General features: G+C 38.2%; 1 protein-coding gene across 4 annotated transcripts in view; it reads left to right on the top strand.

The window, feature by feature from the left end:
• The window catches only part of NGLY1 (N-glycanase 1), a 58,157-nt gene that overhangs the window by 17,447 nt on the left and 20,041 nt on the right, over positions 1-20,669 (top strand). For all 4 annotated transcript variants that reach the window (XR_003908938.1, XM_029940365.1, XM_029940364.1 and 1 more), the window contains exons 4-5: positions 11,167-11,332; positions 19,439-19,661. Coding sequence is in view for 3 of the 4 variants with exons in the window: in XM_029940365.1 (XP_029796225.1) it covers positions 11,167-11,332; positions 19,439-19,661 (389 nt within the window). In the remaining variant the exon portion in view is untranslated. The remainder of the gene's footprint in view (positions 1-11,166; positions 11,333-19,438; positions 19,662-20,669) is intronic.

Below are 20,669 nucleotides of genomic sequence, written 5' to 3'. Positions count from 1 at the left end.
AGAGGAGGAGAGGGAATCCCAAGCAGGTTCTGCGCTGATAGCGGGGTGGGGGGGGAGCTTGATTTCAGGAATCACGAGATCATGCCCTGAGCCGAAATCAAGAGTTGGATGCTTAACCGACTGAGCCACCGAGGTGCCCTTACAGCTAATGTTTATTTATAAATAATAATAAATACAACTAGTGTTTGTGAATGCTTTCAAGAAACTGGTGCTGGATATGTTAGATCAACTAATAATACTAAGTGGCAGTGGACATTCCATGAGATAGCATGTGTGAAAACTTTGTTAACTATAAAGGTTTGCTCTTGATAAGAGTAATTCTTTCTGTAACGTATGTGAGCTGCTTCATTAAGTACTGAAGTATCACAGAGTAATGGGAAATGTGACGACGTAACTCTAATGTGACAGAAGAGTAACCCTAATCAGTCCATTCTCTGGACAGTAGTTTCCACTCTGTTTTGATAGCATGTCTTAACAGTAATGCGGCACTGAGGACGTAACCTGGCATCTATTTCTCTATAAATTATGTACTTCTAACATGCTGCGTGCCTTTTAAGAGAGTTGTGTAAAGAAGGTGAGATAAAAAGTAAACCTAAGAGGCACTCAGTGGATTCCTTTGGCCCCTCTCACGAGCATGCGTGTTCCATCTCAGAATGTCTGAGGCCATCTTCAGTTTGGGGAGTAAAGGTTCATACAGAAGCGTGTTTCGCTTCATTTTTTAGCACCATTTCTTATATTTTCTAATCATAGTGTTAAAATGTATGCTTTAAGATTCCCTACTTCATCTTTTGTTGAATCTCAGTGTTACGGTTTAAAATGCACAGTTAGTAACCAGTTTTACAGAAAAGGGTATAATACATGAAAACATTTTATTTTACAAAATAGCTATTTCCTAGACTAAGTACTATTTTGTTAGTGTTTTGGCTCAGGAAACCATTTGCATATTCCAATCTTCTGTAACCTCTTCCCTTTATTTGATTCTTAACCTTGCAATTCAGATATACTTTGAGATCTTTAAAACTCTGTAATTGCCAGATAAGCCACTGGATACTGTACTAAAAACAAAATGTCATTTTATTGACAAAAAATGTAGAATTTAGAAGAAAATAAACTTTGTTAAAGACCTATCCTTTTAGTAGGCAGTCTCTTATTTCTCTAGTCCTTTAAACACAGTAACTTGTTTTGAGTTTTTTAAGGAGAAATTAGAATGAATCTTGTTTTTTATTGCCAAGTCTTGGCTACCCACGGATCACTAGAATACATAGTTTAAAAAAAGGGGGCCCCTGGGTGGTTAAGTAAGTTAAATGTCCAGTGTCAGCTCAGGTCATGATTTCATGGTTTGTGGATTTGAGCCTCGCATCAGGCTCTATGCTGACAGCTCAGAGCCTGGAGCCTGCTCTAGATTCTGTGCCTCCCTCTCTCTGCCCTCCCCCTTCTCACACGTGCACATGCGCTCACTCGCTCTCTCAAAAATAAATATTAAGAAATTTGTTAAGTATTTTGTTATTTAAGCATCCATCACCACTACTTGTTACAGTACAGAATTTATTTGACAATTAGGTTTTCCTGCCTTGCCCATTTTGAGTGGGTGTACTAACTGCTAATTAGAATAGACCAAACTCAAGCAGCAACAGAAAGATTTAACATACATATAAACTAGACAGATCCTGAGCACTGATGTGCTCATGACTGTTAACAATATTTCTTTAGTTAAAACTACATCAGGTAAGATTATGAATTATAAAACAAGGCGATAGTCACTGATGTTGAAGTTTGCCAGTAAACTTTTCCTTTAAGATGTAAAGTACTGGGATATATTGGTACTAAATAAAAGGTGATGGTTGCTAGGAACTTATTTTGCTGCTTTTTCCAGAGATCTTATGTAAATGAATTACACAGTATGTGGTTTTTTGCTTCTGGCTTCTTTTACTTTTCATGTTTTTGGAGCTTATTCATATTGTAGGATGTATCAGTATCTTATTCCTTTTTATTGCTGGATAGTACTCCATGTTGGACATTTGGGTGGTTTTCCCATCTTTGCCAATTGTGAATAATGCTGCTTTGAACGTTCGCATCCGAGGCTCTGTGTGGACATATGTTTTCATTTCTCTTGGGTAGATTCCTAGAAGTGAAACCACTAGGTTGTATGGTAAGTTTATGTTTAATGTTTTAAGAAATTGCCAAGCTGTTTTCTAAAGTCGATGCACCATTGTACATTCTCACCAGCAGTGTGTGAATGTTACAGTTTTCAGTATCCTCACTGGCACTTGTTATTGTCTTTTTTATTATGGCAATTTTAGTGGATGTTAGGTAGTATCTCATTGTGGCTTGAGTTTGCATTTCCCTAATGACTCAATTGACTTTTAAATTTGCTGGTTATACATGCTGAGTGTTTAGTGTTCCTATAGGACATAGTTTCCTGATAGCCCTTTATGTATTTTTATACCCTTTGCTTTCCAAAAGCAGTTTCAAAATAGCAAAGAAAGTTTTTCAAAGACATAGAACCTTAGAATGTTAAAATCATTATGTTTCCAATTTTGTGACTTTATCTAGGTTGAAAACATGATTCTAAAGTAGAATTTGCTTAAAATAGTCTTCAGCAATTATACAGCTAGTTTAAGATGCATACTTTTATTTGACATATGCCTACTTTTTTTGTGTATGTGGAATTGTTAAAGGACTTTTCATCAACTGCAACCACTCTAAAAATTATTGCTCATTGTGTATGTGGGAATACATTTATTTATTTTAAAGAATTACCAGGGTGCCTGGGTGGCTCAATTGGTTAATCGTCCATCTTCGGCTCAGTCATAATCTCACAGCTTGTGGGTTCGAGCCCCACGTCGGGCTCTGTGCTGACAGCTAGCTCAGAGCCTGGATCCTGCTTCGGATTCTGTATTTCCCTCTCTCTCTGACCCTCCCCTGCTCGCACTGTCTCTCTCTGTCTCTTAAAAATAAACATTAAAAAATTATTTAAAGAATTCCCATTTGAGGGACACCTGGGGGGCTAAGTCGGTAAAACCTCTGACTTTGGCTCAGGTAATGATCTCAAGGTTTGTGAGTTTGAGCCCCACATCCAGCTCTCTGGTGTCAGGGCAGAGCCTGCTTCACATCCTCTGTCTTTCATTCTCTCTGCCCATGGCCTGCTCTCTCTCTCTCAAAAAATAAACTTTAAAAGAACAACAAAAGAATTACCATTTGAGATTATTCTGCTAGAATTATAAATACATGTTTAGACAGTGATAACAAAATGAGTTGGTTGATTTTTATGAGTTTATTTATTTATTTAAATTTATTTAAATGTTTGTTTATTTGAGAGAGAGACCAGCCTGTGAGCAGAGGGACAGAGAGCAAAGGGGGAGTGTTGGGGGTGGGGGGATTGGAAATCCCAAGCTAGAACTCATTTGAGCCAAAACCAAGAGTCGAATGCTTAACCAACTAAGCCACCACCCAGGCATCCCTGGGTTGATTTATTTTTAAACTAACTTTCTTAAGAAACCTTTTAGTCTGTATCTATATATGATATTTATTAGAGAAGAAGTCTTCTATTTGGACATCAGATTTAAATGTCCAATTTCTTGTTGTGAACCTAACATTGTTAAAGGTAGAATATATCTGCATACCCTTCAATAGGAATCACTTAAATTATAACACATCCATATACCAGAATTCTTAGCATCTGTTAAAAATGATAATGTGGTCTATTTTGGCATTAAGAGAGTTATTATGTATATTTAGGTAAGCGTAGAATTCCAAAGTTAAACAAAATGTGTGTATGTGTACAATATTTCAGTTTTCTTATTAAAAATGTACATACATAGAATTTAAGATACAAAATAGATGAACAGAAAGGAAGGGAAGCAAAAAAATATATAAAAACAGGGAGGGGTACAAAACCCAAGAGACTCTTAAATACAGAGAACAAACAGGATTGCTGGAGGGGTGTGGGAGTGGGGAGGGGCTCAATGGGGAAGGGGCACTGAGGAGGACAGTTGTCGGGAGGAGCCCTGGGTGTTATACACAGGGGGTGAATCACTGCAATCTGCTCCTGAAATCATTATTGCACTGTATGCTCACTAACGTGGATGCACATTAAAAAAAATTTTTTTTAATGTACATCCATAAATATGTTCATTTTAAAAAGGTCTGGAAGGCCATGCAGTGAATTCTTAGCCATAATTTTATCTGAAGGTGAAATTACAGATGATTCCATATTATTTATACCCCTCAGTATTTCCTGAGAATTTCTCATAACATTTATTACTTTTATAAATAGGAAAAAAGGAGGTTTTGTAAAAAATAAGGTAATTAAAGTCACAAGTTGATTAAAACTATAATTAAAAATTATTAAATGGAACTTTTGTGTTTAAAAACCGATTCTAAATTTAAAAGCCACGAAACCAAAGAGCTACATAGAGGCAGAAGGAAGACTGATGGCCTGGGCACCGGTGGTCCTTTACTGAAAAGTGAATTTACTAATACTGCTGCGATGGGTTATATCACATGAATTGGCAAAGTATACATATTCTTTTTTTTCTTATAAATTCTTAAAAATATTTCACTTTAGAAACCAAAATAATTAGAATCCAAGTATGATCAGTGAAGAAAAACATCTTGTTGACTTAAAACCAGACAGACTGCACATTTTATTCTAGTTGGAATCCAAACAGGACTTGAACTCAGGCAATCAGCTGCCACCTGTGTACGTGGCTACCCAGCGGCCACAGTCCCCATGCCATCGGCACCGCTTGGTGTTGACGGAGCTGGGTCATAGAATATGTAAAGAAGTAAGGCAAGAAAGTAAACCATTGTTCAGGATTCTCTGAGTGCCATTAAAACCACAATGAATGAGAGAATTTCCAGATTGGAAATATTACATTGAAAACAAAAATCGCCAGATGAGTTCTTACCTTACTCGCAGTAAGTGAAAACCTCCAGTTAAGAACAACAACAAAGATATTGCTGTGCCTCATTTTTGTTAAGAATTCTTTAAAATAAGAATGGAGACTTTCTTTTTTGTGTTTCTGTATCCATTCTGGTAAAGGAGCATAGTCCTCCCTGTTCTGAAGGTTTTGGATTTGTCATCACCAGATCTTCAGTAAATTTCTTCATTCATCTGTTGTCCTGTCCCTTCTGTCAATGGGGGAAGTGTGTCTGCTCTTAATAAAAGCCACATCCTCCTTGGTCCCTGCATCCCTTCTTCTCTGTTACCCGTGTCATCTTGCATGGACTGCATGCAGTGTTGAATCCTCTTCTGTTGGGGATTCTTCTCAGTGCCATTTATACTTTGCATTAGACCAGTTTTCATCTAATGTTAGACTGTTTGGAATGAGCTAGACATTCAGATTCCTAGATGTAACTCCAAGCTGGCTAACTCAGAAAGGAAGACCAGCAAATTGGGAAATCTGCATTTTTACCAGTGGATTAATATTTAGGAACTTTTCCTATATTAAGCTCCCCTCTCTTAGAGACAAGCCAGCATAGAAATATCCCTGGGTCCTACACGACCAGTAGTTCTCATTTCTTCTTGACAGAAAGTTTCAGAAAGAATTCCCCGTACTCATCATTGTACCTTTACTTCTTACTTGTCTAGCAAGCTTCCCTTCCTTTTTTTTTTTCTATTTAAAAAAAAAATTTTTAGTGTTTATTTGAGAGAGAGAGAGACAGCACGCCAGAGCATGAGCCGGGGAGGGGCAGAGAGGGAGACATAGAATCCAAAGCAGGCTCCAGGCTCTAAGCTGTCTGCACAGATCCTGATGTGGGGCTCGAACTCACTAACCATGAGATCATGACCTGAGCCAAAGTCAGACGCTTAACCAACTGAGCCACCCAGGTACCCTGTGAGCCTCCATTCTGTAATCATGTGCCCTATCAGTAAAATGTTTAAGCATATCCTTTCAATATACATTTTTGTTTGTGAATTATATATATAGTTATATAGTTTTTTATTATTTTAGTTCATAAATTATATACAAATATATACTATTGTGCCATTATACCCTATCATAAGATAATGTCAATAGAAGCTAGTGAGTAAATAATACCTTAATTTTTAAAAACATATTAATCATATATCATTAATGTGAGTGTAAATGAATGAATTTGGATATAACTATTTTAAATAGTCTTAATAATTTTGAATTTAGGGGCAAACTTTGTCAGGTCTAAGGAGATTGTGATTTTTGTATTTAATTTTTTTGGCATTAAAATGTAGCTGTTGAAGGGCTCATCCCAATAGAAGTAGATGAGATACCCTGCCATTTCCTTCTTGTTCACATGTGCTTGCAGTATTAGTATCAGCTTCCATGCCTACAGGTCTCTGAATCTTTTTTTTTTTTTTTTTAAGTAATCTCCATACCCAACTCAGGGCTCAAACTCACAGCCCTGAGACCAAGAGCTGAATGCTCCACCAGCTGAGCCAGCCAAGTGCCCCAAGTATTTGTAGTCTTTCCAAGCCAGGTTGAGGGTCAGTTAGTGAAAACTAATTAACATAACCTGTTAATTCACTTAGCCAGTCACATATGAATTGCACAACGTTGTGATATGGTGACTGTAGTAGTGGGAGTGAACATGCCAGTTGCTAGCTCCCCCTGTATTTTTTGGTACTTTGCTCTCCTCAGGCTAGCTTTCTTAGCCTCAGGGGAGCCACTGCTAATCCACACACTAAATATTATTATAACTTAATTGCTTTATTTTTTTGTAAAAAGAATAATGTAAATAGAAGTTCTAATACTTTCTGTGCACTTTCCAGTGGACCATTTTGTGCAGTTGCTAAGTCGTGCACTTAGACCACTTTGGCAACAAGTTACACAGCTAAGTTTCTTACAACTTGTTTTCCTTATTAACATTATTACCAAACTTCTTACTGAGATCATCAAACATCTCCATGCTGCTAGATCTAATGTACTTTTTTTCGCTTCATTTTTACTTGGCCAGTTGTCATCTTTACTTCAGTTGATCATTTCCTGGTTTTCCTTCTACTGTAAGTGGCACGACTTTTGACCCATATAGTTGCTCATTCAAAATCCACACATCATTCCTATTTTTCTACTTTACTAATGCCTCCTGACTTTACAGTTCATTCACCAAAACTTGTTAATCCTAATTCTTTTTATAAGTTTTCTACCATTACTGAGTCATCTACTTGAAGCCATCAATCTCTCAGTTCTACAGACCCATTTGGGTCTTTTCATAACATCCTTTTTCCACTCTACTGCTGGAATATTCTGAAAACACAAATCTGATCTTTTTACACTCTCGCTTAGGTATCTTTCTTTAATAGCTTCCCATCACAGTGGAAAGAGACCAAAAAGATCTAAGTGCTTACCTACTCAACTTCATCCTCCGCTTTCTCTCTCCTCTTCCCCTTGGTTCTCCATGCTCTCGACACCCTCATATTCTCTCTGACCCTTTATAATTTGCTAAGTATATCACGCCCCCCACACACACTCCCCAGCTGTCTACGTGCTGTTCCTTCTGATAGGAATGGTCTTTTCCCTTTCATGCTTATTAGCCTCTTCTCATCCTTCATAATTACCACAAATGTCATTTTTTTCAGGGAGTTCTAGGTTTGGAATCCCTGTTGTACAGTGTCCTTATCCTCTGTATTTTCCTTATAACTTTTCTCATACCTGTGAATAAATTGTCTAACTTAGCATTATATCCCCAGTTTCTAGCACGTAATAAAGGCTCATTAAATATTTGAGTAAATGAATATTGTACCAGTATCTGTCTCTGCATCCATAGACTACTTTGTGAGGATAATGTCCTTGACTGTTTTGGTCTCCATTATTTTTCCAGTATGTAACACACACACATACATTTATGCATAAATATTTATTAACTTAATATGGTAAGTTTTGCCATTATTTGTTTAATACCTTTCCTTCTCTTAGACCATAAAGTGATCATGTCTGTCTTGTGTACCCAGCCCCAGTGCTTTAAAAAGTGCCTGACATTAGGAGCACCTGGGTGGCTCAGTTGGTTAAGCATCCGGCTTCAGCTCAGGTCATGATCTCACAGTTCATGGGTTCAAGCCCTGTGTTGGGCTCCGAGCTGACAGCTCGGAGTCTGGAGCCTGCTTCCAATTCTATGTCTCTCTCTCTCTCTCTACCCCTCCCCACTTGTGCTCTGTCTCAAAAATAAATAAACAAAAGAAAAAGTTAAAAAAAAGTGCCTTATATTAAATGGAGTTTTTGATAATGATTTTTCATTTTAAACTTAATCTTGCTATGACTACCTTTTATTTTTATGTTTTTAATTGTTTTTAATGTTTGTTTATTTTTTAGAGAGAGTGCGAGAGCACAAGCAGGGGATAGGCAGAGAGGGAGGGAGACAGAGGATCTGAAGCAGGCTTCACACTGATAGCAGAGAGCCTGATGTGGGGCTCGGACCCACGAACTGAACCGTGAGATCGTGACCCAAGCCGAAGTCGGATTTAACCAACTAAGCCACCCAGGCACCTATTGGCTACCTTTTCATGTATACATACAACCCATTCATATTTATGATAACTGCTACTATGTTTGAATTTATTTCTGATCTTATTGTGTGTTGACTGTGTCCTTGCTTTTTTTGCCCATTTCTTTTTTATATTGAGAATATTTTCTTCCATTTAAGTTAGAATGAATGTTAAATATCTTTGTTTTTCCATTATTGCACTTAAATTTTTAATGCAAATATTATTTTTACATATATATTTTTTTAATCAACATCTTATAACAAGACAGGAACCTCAGAGAGATTTCTTTTTTCTGCTCCCTTCCCTGCTACCTTCTTTATGAGAAGATTTGAGATCTTGCTGTTCAATTATTATATATCATAATCAGAACTTAGGTTTCACTAGTTTATTTTATTAACTTGCCCCTGCTTCTTTTATCTCACTTTCTACTGGGTGATGTTTATTTACATTGATATTATTATGTTTTGAGGGGAAAATAGCTTCACTAAGCATTCTTTTAGATAAGATTTTGGAGTGATATACTTTCTACACTGTTACATATCAGAAAACATATTTCTCTGCCCTTCTGTGTGATTAGTTTGACTGGGTATGAATCCTGTTTCCCAGTCATTTTCCCTCAGAATTTTTTTGTTTTTAGTGTTTCTTCATTTATTTTTGAGAGAGAGAGAGAGAGAGAGAGAGAGAGAGAGAGAGAGAGAAAGAGAGAATCTCAGGTAGGCTGTACGCTGTCAACACAGAGCCCAACATGGGGCCCACACAGGGCTCAGGCTCACAAACTGTGAGATTATGACCTGAGTTGCAATCAAGAATTGGAGACTTACCAGGCGCCCCCCTCAGAATTTCTTTTTTTTCTTTTTAAGTTTATTTATTTGGGGGTGGAGGCGGCAGGAGTAGCAGGGAGAAAGAGAGAGAAAATCCCAAGCAGGCTTCATACTATGAGTGTGGAGCCCATTGTGGGGCTTGAACTCAGGAACCATGAGATCATGACCTGAGTTGAAACCAAGAGTTGGACACTTAACCATCCAGGTGCCCCAACCCCTCAGAATATCAAAGATTTTACTTCATTGTTTCTAATGAAATGTTTGATTCATTAAAGCATTTTAGGATTTTGTTTTTCTTCTTACTGTTATGAAATGTCCCTATTCTATACCTAGTTTTATCCCTCCATTCATTGTGGCTTTTTCCTTCAACTATCAGAAATTGATTTCTCTTATTTCTTGCAAGAGTTTCTCTTCTGCACTTTTTCTACTCTACTTTCTAGACTTCTGTTAACTGGATTTGGGAACTTTGGATTTATCCTCAATGTCTGTTTGTTGGGGTTTTTTGGGGGGGGGGGTGGCCACATTCTCAGAAAATGTCTTGTCTCATTCTTCTAATTGATTGCTCTTTAGCTATGTTTATTCTGCTGTTGGACACCATCTGTACTTTCTTGTTTCAGTGTTTAAAATTTTAATTTCCAGGATCCGTAGTTGTCTCTTGCTGAATACAGTGTACTCTCAAATCTCTGAAGATAGACTTTTTTTTATCGTCTTTTTCTGTATTTGCTGCCATGGCTGCAGGGTTAGTTCTGATGTTGACTCCGGTTGTATCTGCTCAACAGTGTGGGTTGTTGCAGATCCAGTGAGCCTGAGAGTCCCGTGAGCCTGTCTGAATACAGCACCTGCTTCTAGCGGTTGTACGGAGGGGGAGCTCATGCTCCAAGGTGGGCTGTACCAGGAGCAGCTGTTCTGAGCTTGGACGTTTCTCTGAGCTTCTCTTTTTTTTTGAGCGTCTAAGCCTCTTCCCTCACTGCTCAGAGGTACGGTTCTTTGTTGATAAGGAGCGATGGGGGTCAGGTAGGGGAAATGTCTAGCTGTTCCTCCTGCGGAGCTCAGCCAGTGTTCCTAATGCTTGTTCCAGGGCCCTCCTTTTGCTCTGGATCCTGTGGCTCCTCTGTCCTTGGGATTATTTTGAGAACATTCCTTAGTTTGTGTAACCACTCTTTTGAGGGGCAGGAGAGGTGCATATTGCCATGGTTTTTCCTTTAAGCCATTTGTGTCTGTTTTCCTCTTTCAGGAATTTCTCAAAATTCCTGATCCCTTGAGAGTACTCCTCTGTTAATGCCATATAGAGTTTTCTTAAATAATCATGTTACTGGGCGCCTGGGTGACTCACATCAGTTAAGAATCCGTCCGACTCTTGGTTTCAGCTCAGGTCATGATCTCACAGTTCATGAGTCTGAGCCCCGCCCCCCACATTGGGATCTGCACTTAAAGTGCAGATACTGCTTGGGATTTTCTCTCCTGTGTGCACGCGCGCGCGCTCTCTCTCTCTCTCTCTCTCTCTCTCTCTCTGTCAAAAAATAAACATTAAAATTTTTTTCTAAAATGCAGGGATTTGAAGTGGAAATGCTGGCATTCAGGTGCATTGTCAGAGCACTGTGTTGATCCAAACTTGTAATCAAGAATTTTGCATATCCTTGTTTAAATGTATCCTCAAAGATACAATATATTCAGAGGGGAAAAAAATAGACGTATCTTAGACTGTGACACAGATATGGGTGTCTCCTGAAACTAATTTTATAAAGGTGTTGAACATAGTTATCTCTTTCAGTGAATTCATACATTCCTCTTTCTCTGTGAAATCACAGAACCAGTGTTTTCTGTTATGTGTCATCTTTGTAGCATATGGAGAAAAGCTAACTTCAGAATTTGTTTTTCTATCAGGTCCCCACTGATTCAGTCATCTTGAAAGTTCTGCGGTCCAACATTCAGCATGTGCTGGTCTATGAGAACCTTGCGCTCCAGGAAAAAGCACTGGCTTGTATTCCAGTCCAAGAACTAAAAAGGAGATCTCAAGAAAAGTTCTCTAGAGCTAGAAAACTGGATAAAGGTAGTGGCTTTATATAACTGTTCATCGCTAAATATATGTCATTGTTAACTAGAAATACTGAAATATGCCTTTTGCTGTATACATCATAAAATTGTAACCTCTTTCTATGTCAATGTTTAAGAAGTTAAAACAGCAGTAGAATTTTATTGCACATACCTCATGGACACATCTGTTAACACTTTATTTTTTAACCTCAGTATGTATTTGCACTTTAATCACTGGTATGTGCACTTTTCTAGGTGTAGTAGAGCTTTTGTCAGTGGAACACATGATAGCATTATTAGTGAATTTTAATGTGAATCACACAGAAAACACATTCAGGATTACTCTATGTGATCAGACCACTGACTCACTTTGATTAATAAAGAGATGGTATTACTGGTGAAGAGTATGGATCTTGAAGCCGACTGCCTGGGAAAATTCAGCTCTGCCACAATAGTGCATCACTTAATCGCTAGGCCTCAATTTCTTCATTTGAAAATAGGGTGATTTTTAAAAATAAATGAGATGGAACATGTAAATGGCTCAGAAGGATACGTACCACACTCATCAACCAATGATTGTGTGTTGTCATTAATGGTTTTGGGATTTAAGTTACTAAATTTTTCCAACATCCACATTTTTACTTAGGATTTTTGTGTAATTAGCTTTTATCTAACTCATTTCTTAATGCTGTATTTTCTAGGGGATTATGTAAATTTTTGGGTGGTTGCCTTAGTTTCAGTAAACAGTTTTAACTAATGTAAATCCACCTTCAAAAACACCATTCTTGTCTGTCTTACCTACTGATGAGCCCATGAAAGGCATTAAGTGTTTTTGATTTCTAGCATTTCCTTTAGATTTTTTTAAAGTTTCTAAATAACAACAAAAAAATCTATTTACATTATTCTTACATGTTGTCTACTTTTTTCTTGAGAGACCTAATTATTAATTATATTAAATTTTTTGTCTGTTATTTCCAAAATCTGAGCCCTATATGAATAATTCTGATACTTGCTTTCTCTCTTCAGACTGCTTTTTCTTGCCTTTTAGCACATCGTTTATTTTTTGTTAGACGTTGGACATGATGTATTGGGTAATAGGAGCTGAGGTGAATCGCCTTTTATGTAAGGTTTTAGGTCCATTTAATGAGGAGTGGGGCTGTGTTTAATGTTTGGTGTAGGTGTCAGACACTTCAGGTTTCCTCTGGTATTCTCCTTGTCTCCCCTCTCGTCTTTGGGCTCTTCTCAGAACTCCTTAGAGTCTGTATTGTTTAATGCAAGCCACTGTTAGGCTGGAGCCTCGTTGGTGTAGTGCACAGGGAGGAGAAGCCCTCTGGCATTTTAGGATTAAATCTCAATGAAGTTTTGGTGGGCCTGTGACCTTCCCACGTCTCTCTCAACGTTTTCCCCCATGGGCAAGATAAGAAGGCTAGAGACAGCTAGGGCCAGGGAAGTCCCCTTCCCCATTTCAGAAAAGGCTCTGGTAAAATCTTTTTCCATGAAGAATAGGTCTTAATTGTAGAGAATAATCTGGGCATACTTTATATGTTAAAAAAATATATTGTGTTATATTTAAAAAAAAAAAGCCCTAAAGAAGTAATTGTAAAGCATCAACTTCAACATGAGAAAAGATGGTCATGGTAATTTTGTGAGCTTTAGGGCACAGGAAAAAAAAAAATCTTCTCTTCTCCTTCCCAGAGCCATTAGGGATTTTTTTTGTGTGTGAGAAAACACACACACACACACGCACGCATGCACGCACACACGCACGCATGCAGGGAAGGGGCAGAGAGGGAGAAGGAGAGAATCCCACGCAGAAACCATGCTGCAATGTCAATGTAGAGCCCGACATAGGGGATCTCACAACTGTGAGATCATGACCTAAGCTGAAATCAAGAGTCAGTCATTTAACCAACTGAACCACCCAGGTGCCCCTCTTTTGTGGTTATTTCTCAAGAAAACCTGATAGGATTCCCTGTCCCTGCTGACGTTTGCCTGGCATGTTTTCCCTCTACTTGTAAAGGTATTATATGGCTTTTTTTGTAGAACATTTGGAAAATAGAAGTAAGATAAGGCATCTGTAACTTCATCTCGTCAGAGATTGACTTCTAAGACTTGTCTATATATCCTTTCACAATTAAGTCAAAAAAGTAAAAGTCCTGGTCCTTAGTTACTGATGTACTAATGAGTACATGAACACATCTTAAGAGCTCATTAACCACAGGTGTTTTATGGCAATCCTGTTGGACAGTGGATATGGATTATTTGCATGATTGCTGAAAGTTCTGTTGGATGGTGCTGTTCTACAAAAACAGGCTACTGAAAGAGTAAGAGTAATAAGTGAGGGGAATTCAAATATATAGTAAAATAAGTGGTATTATAGGCATAATGAATATATCATTTCAGGTTAGGATGGATTGAGAGTAATGGGATTTGACCCCAGTGGCTTATGATTGATTTTCTCACATAAGAAATTATTGAGGTAGGCAGTCTGATGCTACTGGTAAGCTCTGAGACATTATCAGAAGCCTAGGTTCTTTCTGTCTTTGGCTCTGGCATACGTGGTTTCCACTGTGCAAGTTATGCCTCATAGTCCAGGGTGACTACCAAAGCTCCAGCCATTGTATCTGCAGACCAGGCGTCAGGAAGAAGAAAAGGAGAGAAAACCACAGGTACCCGTAAGCTAAGCCTGTTTTCTTGAAGTAGCCTTCCTTGGAATTTCACACAAAGCTTTGTCATTTGGCCTCATATAGCTGAAAGGGAGGCTGGGACCTGTAGTCTTTATAGCTAATGCATTGCCATGGTAAGTAAATCAGAGTTGTGTAAAGCGTTGGCACATGGATGTTGTACGGCAGCGAGCCCTTTGGCCCTGAGATGATGACAAAGCCTCCTTGGTCCAGGTTGGTGATTTCCTTTGATGTGTGTTGTTTTTTATTTTTCGTTTTCCATTTCCTCCTCAAAGTAAATCTTCTTCTGGGTTTCTGAACTAGGAAAAGTATTCTGGTTTGAAGCAGAAGTGAGATCCTTGGAGCCCTGCCCACTGAGATACCATTAGAGATAGTGGCAAATGGAGATAGTTGATCAGAGAAGTGTGATTTCATAGCTCTGGCTTGGAAGACTGAAGAGTTGTCGTGATTGAGTGTTCCAAATACAGATGAAACACCTTTTTTGAAGAGGAAGAACCCTATCATTTTAGAAAAGTGAAACAAAATATATGTTGGCTTACTAAATAGAATATGAAGACATGGGAAGAAAAATGTTGAATATTAAGGTGTGTCTAAGGATGAGGTCACCTGGACTCCTGTTTTAGTGGTTCTCTCTTTTTTTTTAATGTTTTTTTTTTTCAATGTTTATTTAATGTTTTTGAGAGAGAAAGAGAGAGAGACCGAGTACAAGCGGCAGAGGGGCAGAGAGAGGGAGACACAGAATCTGAACCAGGCTCCAGGCTCCAAGCTGTCAGCACAGAGCCTAGTGTAGGGTTCAGACTCACAAACCATGAGATCATGACCTGAGCTAAAGTCCGACACTCGGCCAGCTGAGCCACTCAGGTTCCCCAACTGATTGTCTTCTTACTCCCTCTTTTGTACACTAATGTCTGTGGTTTTCGTAGGATGGAGTTAAGACCTAAAGTTGTTAATTTTGTCACTGAAAAGTTACCACAGATCTATTTGTATGGTATTTTTGAAGATGCTAAATTTATTAATCTAAAGTCTTTTTTTGTTGTTTATTTATTTATTTGAGAGAGAGAAAGAGCGCACAGGGAAGGGGCAGAGAGAGGGAGACAGAGTATCCCAAGCAGGCTCTGTGCTGTCAGCAAAGAGCTTAGTGCAGGGCTCAATCTCCCAAACCATAAGATCATGACAAATTCAGGAGTTACACACTTAACCAACTGAGCCACCCAGGCAACCCATTGAAGTCTTGATTATAATTTTAAAATGTACTTTCCACACACTAATACATTCTCCCAGAATTTAGCCTCTAACACACACACACACACACACACACACACACACACCCCAAAAAAGAATTTAGCAGCTAAGTCAGACCTTCCTTTAAGCCCCATAACTCTGAGCTTTCTGAGCTCTTACCCTCTACAGACAGGATTCCACTTGCATAATTAGGGATCTTGCTTTATCAAGGAGCACTGACCCTTAAGTGGGCCTCACTCGCTGTGTGCTAGTTCTGCTTCTACCCAGGAGGCTGCTGACGTATACCTAGAGTACCTAGAATGCAGAAGTACAAGTATTCTGTCTTCCTTCCCTTTCTTTTCCCATTTTGATAATGACTCTTGGGTGAACAGTATTAATTCTAAGTAATATTATGAGGCTTGTCTGTTTAGTCCTTCCATCATTCATTCAGATAATTACTGAATGACAAGCACAGTTCAAGATACAGCAGTGAACAGAGCAAAGTCTCTGCTGTCGTTGGGTGAGACAGACTAAAAAACCCCAAGTACTCAAATATAGCATGTAGTGATAAGTGCTGGGAAGACAAATAAGTCAGGATAACAGAATGGAGGGTGACTCGGAAGGATGCTGTTTGGTATCGGGTTGTCAGGAAAGCAAGGATTTCCTCTCCAGTTAGGGGCACCTAGAGTGCAAAGACTCCCCAAGGTGCAAGTGAGCTTGACCTGTTGAAGAATGGCAGGGAGGACATGGCACCTGTCACAGCGTGAACAAGACAGAGATCAGAGAAGTGTAGGGGGCAGGGAGATTAGTTTCCTGTGTCTGCTGCAACAAGTGGTCACAAAGTTGGTGACCTAAAACAACAGAAATGTATTCACTTGCAGCTGGAAGCCCGAAGTCCATAATCAGTATCACTGGGTTGAAATCAAGGTGTCAGTGGGGCCTCATTATCTCTTTCTGTTCCACTATCACATCACCTTCTATGTATGTGTAAAATTTCCCTTTGCTTCCCTTACAGGGATACAGTATGCATTTAAAGACCACCCAGATAATCCACTATAATCCCACATCTCCATATCCTTAACTTAATCATATATTCAAAGACTTTAAGAAAATTGTTTTAATGTTTATTTATTTTTGAGAGAGACAGAGCATGAGCAGCAGAATGGAAAGGGTAGAGAGAGGGAGACACAGAATCTGAAGCAGGCTCCGAGCTCTGAGCTGCCAGCACAGAGCCCAATGTGGGACTCAAACTCACCAACTGTGAGATCATGACTTGAGCCATGTTGGCCATTTAACCAATTGAGCCACCCAAGTGTGCGCCCCCCCATTTTTCCCCCTATGTTTGGTAATAATTATAGACTCGGGGGGTTAGAATACGCCTATCTTTTGGTGGACCATTTTTCAGCCTACCAGAGAAGACCAACTGTCCTAAGAAAGGGCAAGAGTAGAGACTGAACTGTATCCTGAATAAGATGGAAACCAATTATAAGGTTTTGAGTGACGTAATCTACCTTGCATTTTTAAAAAGATTGCTCTGGGAACTTGATGGAGAAGAAAGATAGCAGTGCTATATTTCTCAAGTTCATTTTTAATCTAATACAGACTTTCATATTATATAAGAAAAGCTAGATTCAGGCTGCTGGGCAGCTCAGTCAAGTTAAGCATCCAACTTCGGCTCAGGTCATAATCTCTGTGATATGCATATATCTCCTGTCTCCTCTCTCTGCCCAGCCCCCATTCATATGCTGCTCGTCTGTGTGTGTGTGTCTCTCTCTCAAAAATAAATATTAAATAAATAAATAATTAGAAATCTGTTAAAGGAAAAGCTAAATTCTCCCTGCCAATCAGTCATATCTCTTCCATAGGTAACCGCTCTTATCATGTGATGTGTTCCTTTTCATATCTTTATATATATACATATTTTCCTATGTATTAACATAGGAAATACACCCATAGTGACCTGAAAAAATAGTTTGTGTGGATTTACATAAAATTTATCATCTGGTATATCTTGATGTTTTTCATTTACTAATATGCCTTATATATCTTTTTAACTCTCCATAGTGTTCTATAGTATGTGTGTACTATTATTTATACAGTTCCCTATTGATAAACATTGAGGTTATTTACCATTTCTCTCTATTCTAAATGTTCCTGCAGTGGAATCCCTGTACAGCACACTTCCTGGCGTCTCTATGTGCACAAGTATTTCTCTGGGATAAATATAGAACTGTCAAGGGCGTGCAATACTTTTATACTGTAATGGACCCTCCCAAACAGATTGCCTTCCAATGTACATCAAAAGTGTCTTACAGTATTTATTTCCACTTAATGAAATTATTGAACTTTTTTTATGGACTTTGAATTTTTCTAACGCGTTTGCTAATCTTACCGATTTATAGAAGTTCTTTATATATTCTGCATGCTTTCCTTTGTTAAACATGTTACTTTTTTCTCCCAGTGTTCTTTGTTTAATTTCATGTAGTGCATCTTTTGAAACTCATGTTACAAATATAAGAAAATTTATTTTTTTCCACTATTAATTTCACAGTCTCCACCTTGCTTAAGAAGGCCCTTCCAGGGGCACCTGGGTGGCTCAGTTGGTTAAACATACAACTTCGGCTCAGGTCATGATTTCATGGTTTGTGGGTTCAAGCCCTGCTTTGGGCTCTATGCTGACAGCTAACTCAGACCTGGAGCCTGCTTCAGATTCTGTATCTCCCTCTCTCTCTGACCCTCCCTTGCTCACGCTGTCTCTATCTCTCAAAACTAAATAAAAACATTAAAAAAAAGAAAAGGCCCTTCCATACCATAAAGCCATAAACGTATTCTTTTGTAAGTTCTATTGCCTGTATAGCATTCTTCCTCTCAGTATATATGCATATGATATGGTAGTCAAATCACTTATTGACCAGACTTAGAACTTTGAAAGGCTAACCTCACTGGATGTTATGTATCACTTAGAAATCTGTTTGTCAGGAGTCTTCCTTTGTTTCAGTAATCTACTTTGTCTATTTTTCACCAATATCACAGTATTTTAATTGGTTTTGTGATTTTGTAATGTGTTCTGACATGTATTAGATGAATTTATCTTACTATTCATACTCAAAGTTATGTTGACCATTTTGTCTTTCATGTGAATTGGCAGTTTGTCAGATTTTATGAAAAATTATAAATTTTTAATTAAACAAATATTTTAAATTAAATAATTTTTGAATTATTTTATAATTTTAATTGGGGTTACATTAAATTACAGATTCATTGATAGGTAATTAACAACTTTAGAATATTATTTTCCCATCCAGGAACACAATATATTTGTAGCCTTTACATTCTGTAGGGTTTTTTTTCTAATACAGTTTTTTTCTGTTTTAAAGTATATCAAACAGAAATACAAAAACACCTATGACCAGTATTAAACTTTATTAGATCTTAAAATCATGCCATATGTTTTCTTCATAAGTATGTTTTATTATCACTTCTTAATAATAAAACATGAAAAGGTAGAAATGAGAACTCCCTAGATATGTCTTCTGGATTCTTTTCTCCTTTCCTTCCCTTCTTTCCAGAGATACCACAGTCTTAAATATGATCAAGAGGAATATTTTTAAAGTAGATAAAATATAGGCCATACATGCTTGCTGGGGTTGTTATATACGTTGTAGACTGTTCTGTTTTAGTGGATTTGTGGTGAGTATCCCGAGCTGGATTACACTGCATAGTTGAAGCACTAATAGAAAAGTTCATAGAGTAATTTTTTATGAGTCTGGAATTCTGTGATTTCTGCTTGTGATTTTGTGATTGTTTCATGTTTACTGGTATATATACCTGATAACAAATTTAATATAAGCGTTTTAAAATAATTTTTTAAAACCAGACTGATTTTCTTGCCTCCCTGTGTTTCACAGTCAGTTCCACATTAACCATCGTTCCCTGAGGGGTTGTGTTCAGCTCACTTTAGTGCATAAGGTCAGTTGCAGGTTACAGAGTGGTAAATGGCCTACTGCTATAAATGTGTAAGGTGTTATGTCCTTGTATTTCACCCATCATTCACAGTAGGCTGACAGTTCTTATCTTGCATCATATTTGAGAAAGCCTTTTAGATCATCTTACATCTTCATGTATTTCAGCTCTGTATTTGAGAATAACATATTTGTGTGTATATTTTTAGTTTTTATCAGCTTTAGATCTTACTTGGTTCTGTTTTAACTTCTCAGGTACTAATGTAAGCGAAGAGGATTTTCTTCTGCTAGAGCTTTTACACTGGTTTAAGGAAGAATTTTTTCAGTGGGTGAATGACATTTTGTGCAGCAAATGTGGTGGCCGCACTAAGTCTAGAGGTGAATCATTATTTCCCAATGATGAGGAACTGAAGTGGGGTGCGAACAGAGTAGAAGACCATTACTGTGATACGTGCCAGTTCAGCAATCGATTCCCAAGGTGAGTGTCCGCTGGACAGTAAAGTCAGAGTGATCTCTTCATGGGATGGTTAGGAAAAGAATTGTTATTGAATGAACTTTTTGATTATTAGAACTATATTCCTCTAGGACCAGGGTCAGCTAGCCATGGCTGGTAGGCTAAGTCCAGCCCCCATCCTAGTTTTGTAAATATTGGAGCACATTAATGTTGATTTGTGTGCTTATGGTCTATAACTCTTTTCACATTATGTCAGGTGTGAATACTAGCAACAGCGGCCATATGGCCTGCAAAGTCTAAAATAATTACTGTCTTAAAAAAATTTATTTATTTATTTATTTATTTTTGAGAGAGAGAGAGAGACAGAGCGCAAGCAAGGAAGGGGCAGAGAGAGAGGGGGATACACAGAATCCAAACAGGTTCTGGGCTCTGAGCTGTCAGCAAGAGCCCAACACGGGGCTCTAAATCACAAACCATGAGATCATGACCTGAGCCAAAGTTGGACACTTAACTGACTAAGCCACTCAGGCAGCCCAGTTACTGTCTTTTTATAGGAAAAAATGTGTTTACTCTTGCTCTAGCATATATTGAGCATAGAGATACCTGGGCGGCTCAGTAAGTTAAACGTCCAGCTTCACTTCAGGTTATGATCTCATGGTTCATAACTTCGAGCCCCTCATCAGGCTCATTGCTGTCAGCCTGTGAGTACAAAGCCTGTTTTGAATCCTCTCTCTGTCCCTTCCCAGCTTTCACTCTCCGAAAAATAAATAAATATTTTAAAATAAATAAGTAGAGCGTGGCCTTAGCACATTTAATGCTGTAAATCTTTTTTTTTTTTTGGTATTTTCTTTAAGTTTCTTATTATATCTTATGGCTTATTACGTATTATGTCTTCTGTGGACAGAGACAGCATAAGTGGGGGAGGGGCAGAGAGTGAGTGAGAGAGAATCCCAAGCAGGCTCCAAGCTGTCAGTGCAGAGCCCCATCATGCAGGGCTCAAACTCATGAAACCAGAGATCATGACCTGAGCTA

The sequence above is a fragment of the Suricata suricatta genome, chromosome 5, assembly GCF_006229205.1.
Source record: "Suricata suricatta isolate VVHF042 chromosome 5, meerkat_22Aug2017_6uvM2_HiC, whole genome shotgun sequence".
Classification (NCBI taxonomy): domain Eukaryota; kingdom Metazoa; phylum Chordata; class Mammalia; order Carnivora; family Herpestidae; genus Suricata; species Suricata suricatta.
Note: the sequence above shows the minus strand (reverse complement) of the source record. Positions and strands in the feature narration are given on the sequence as shown.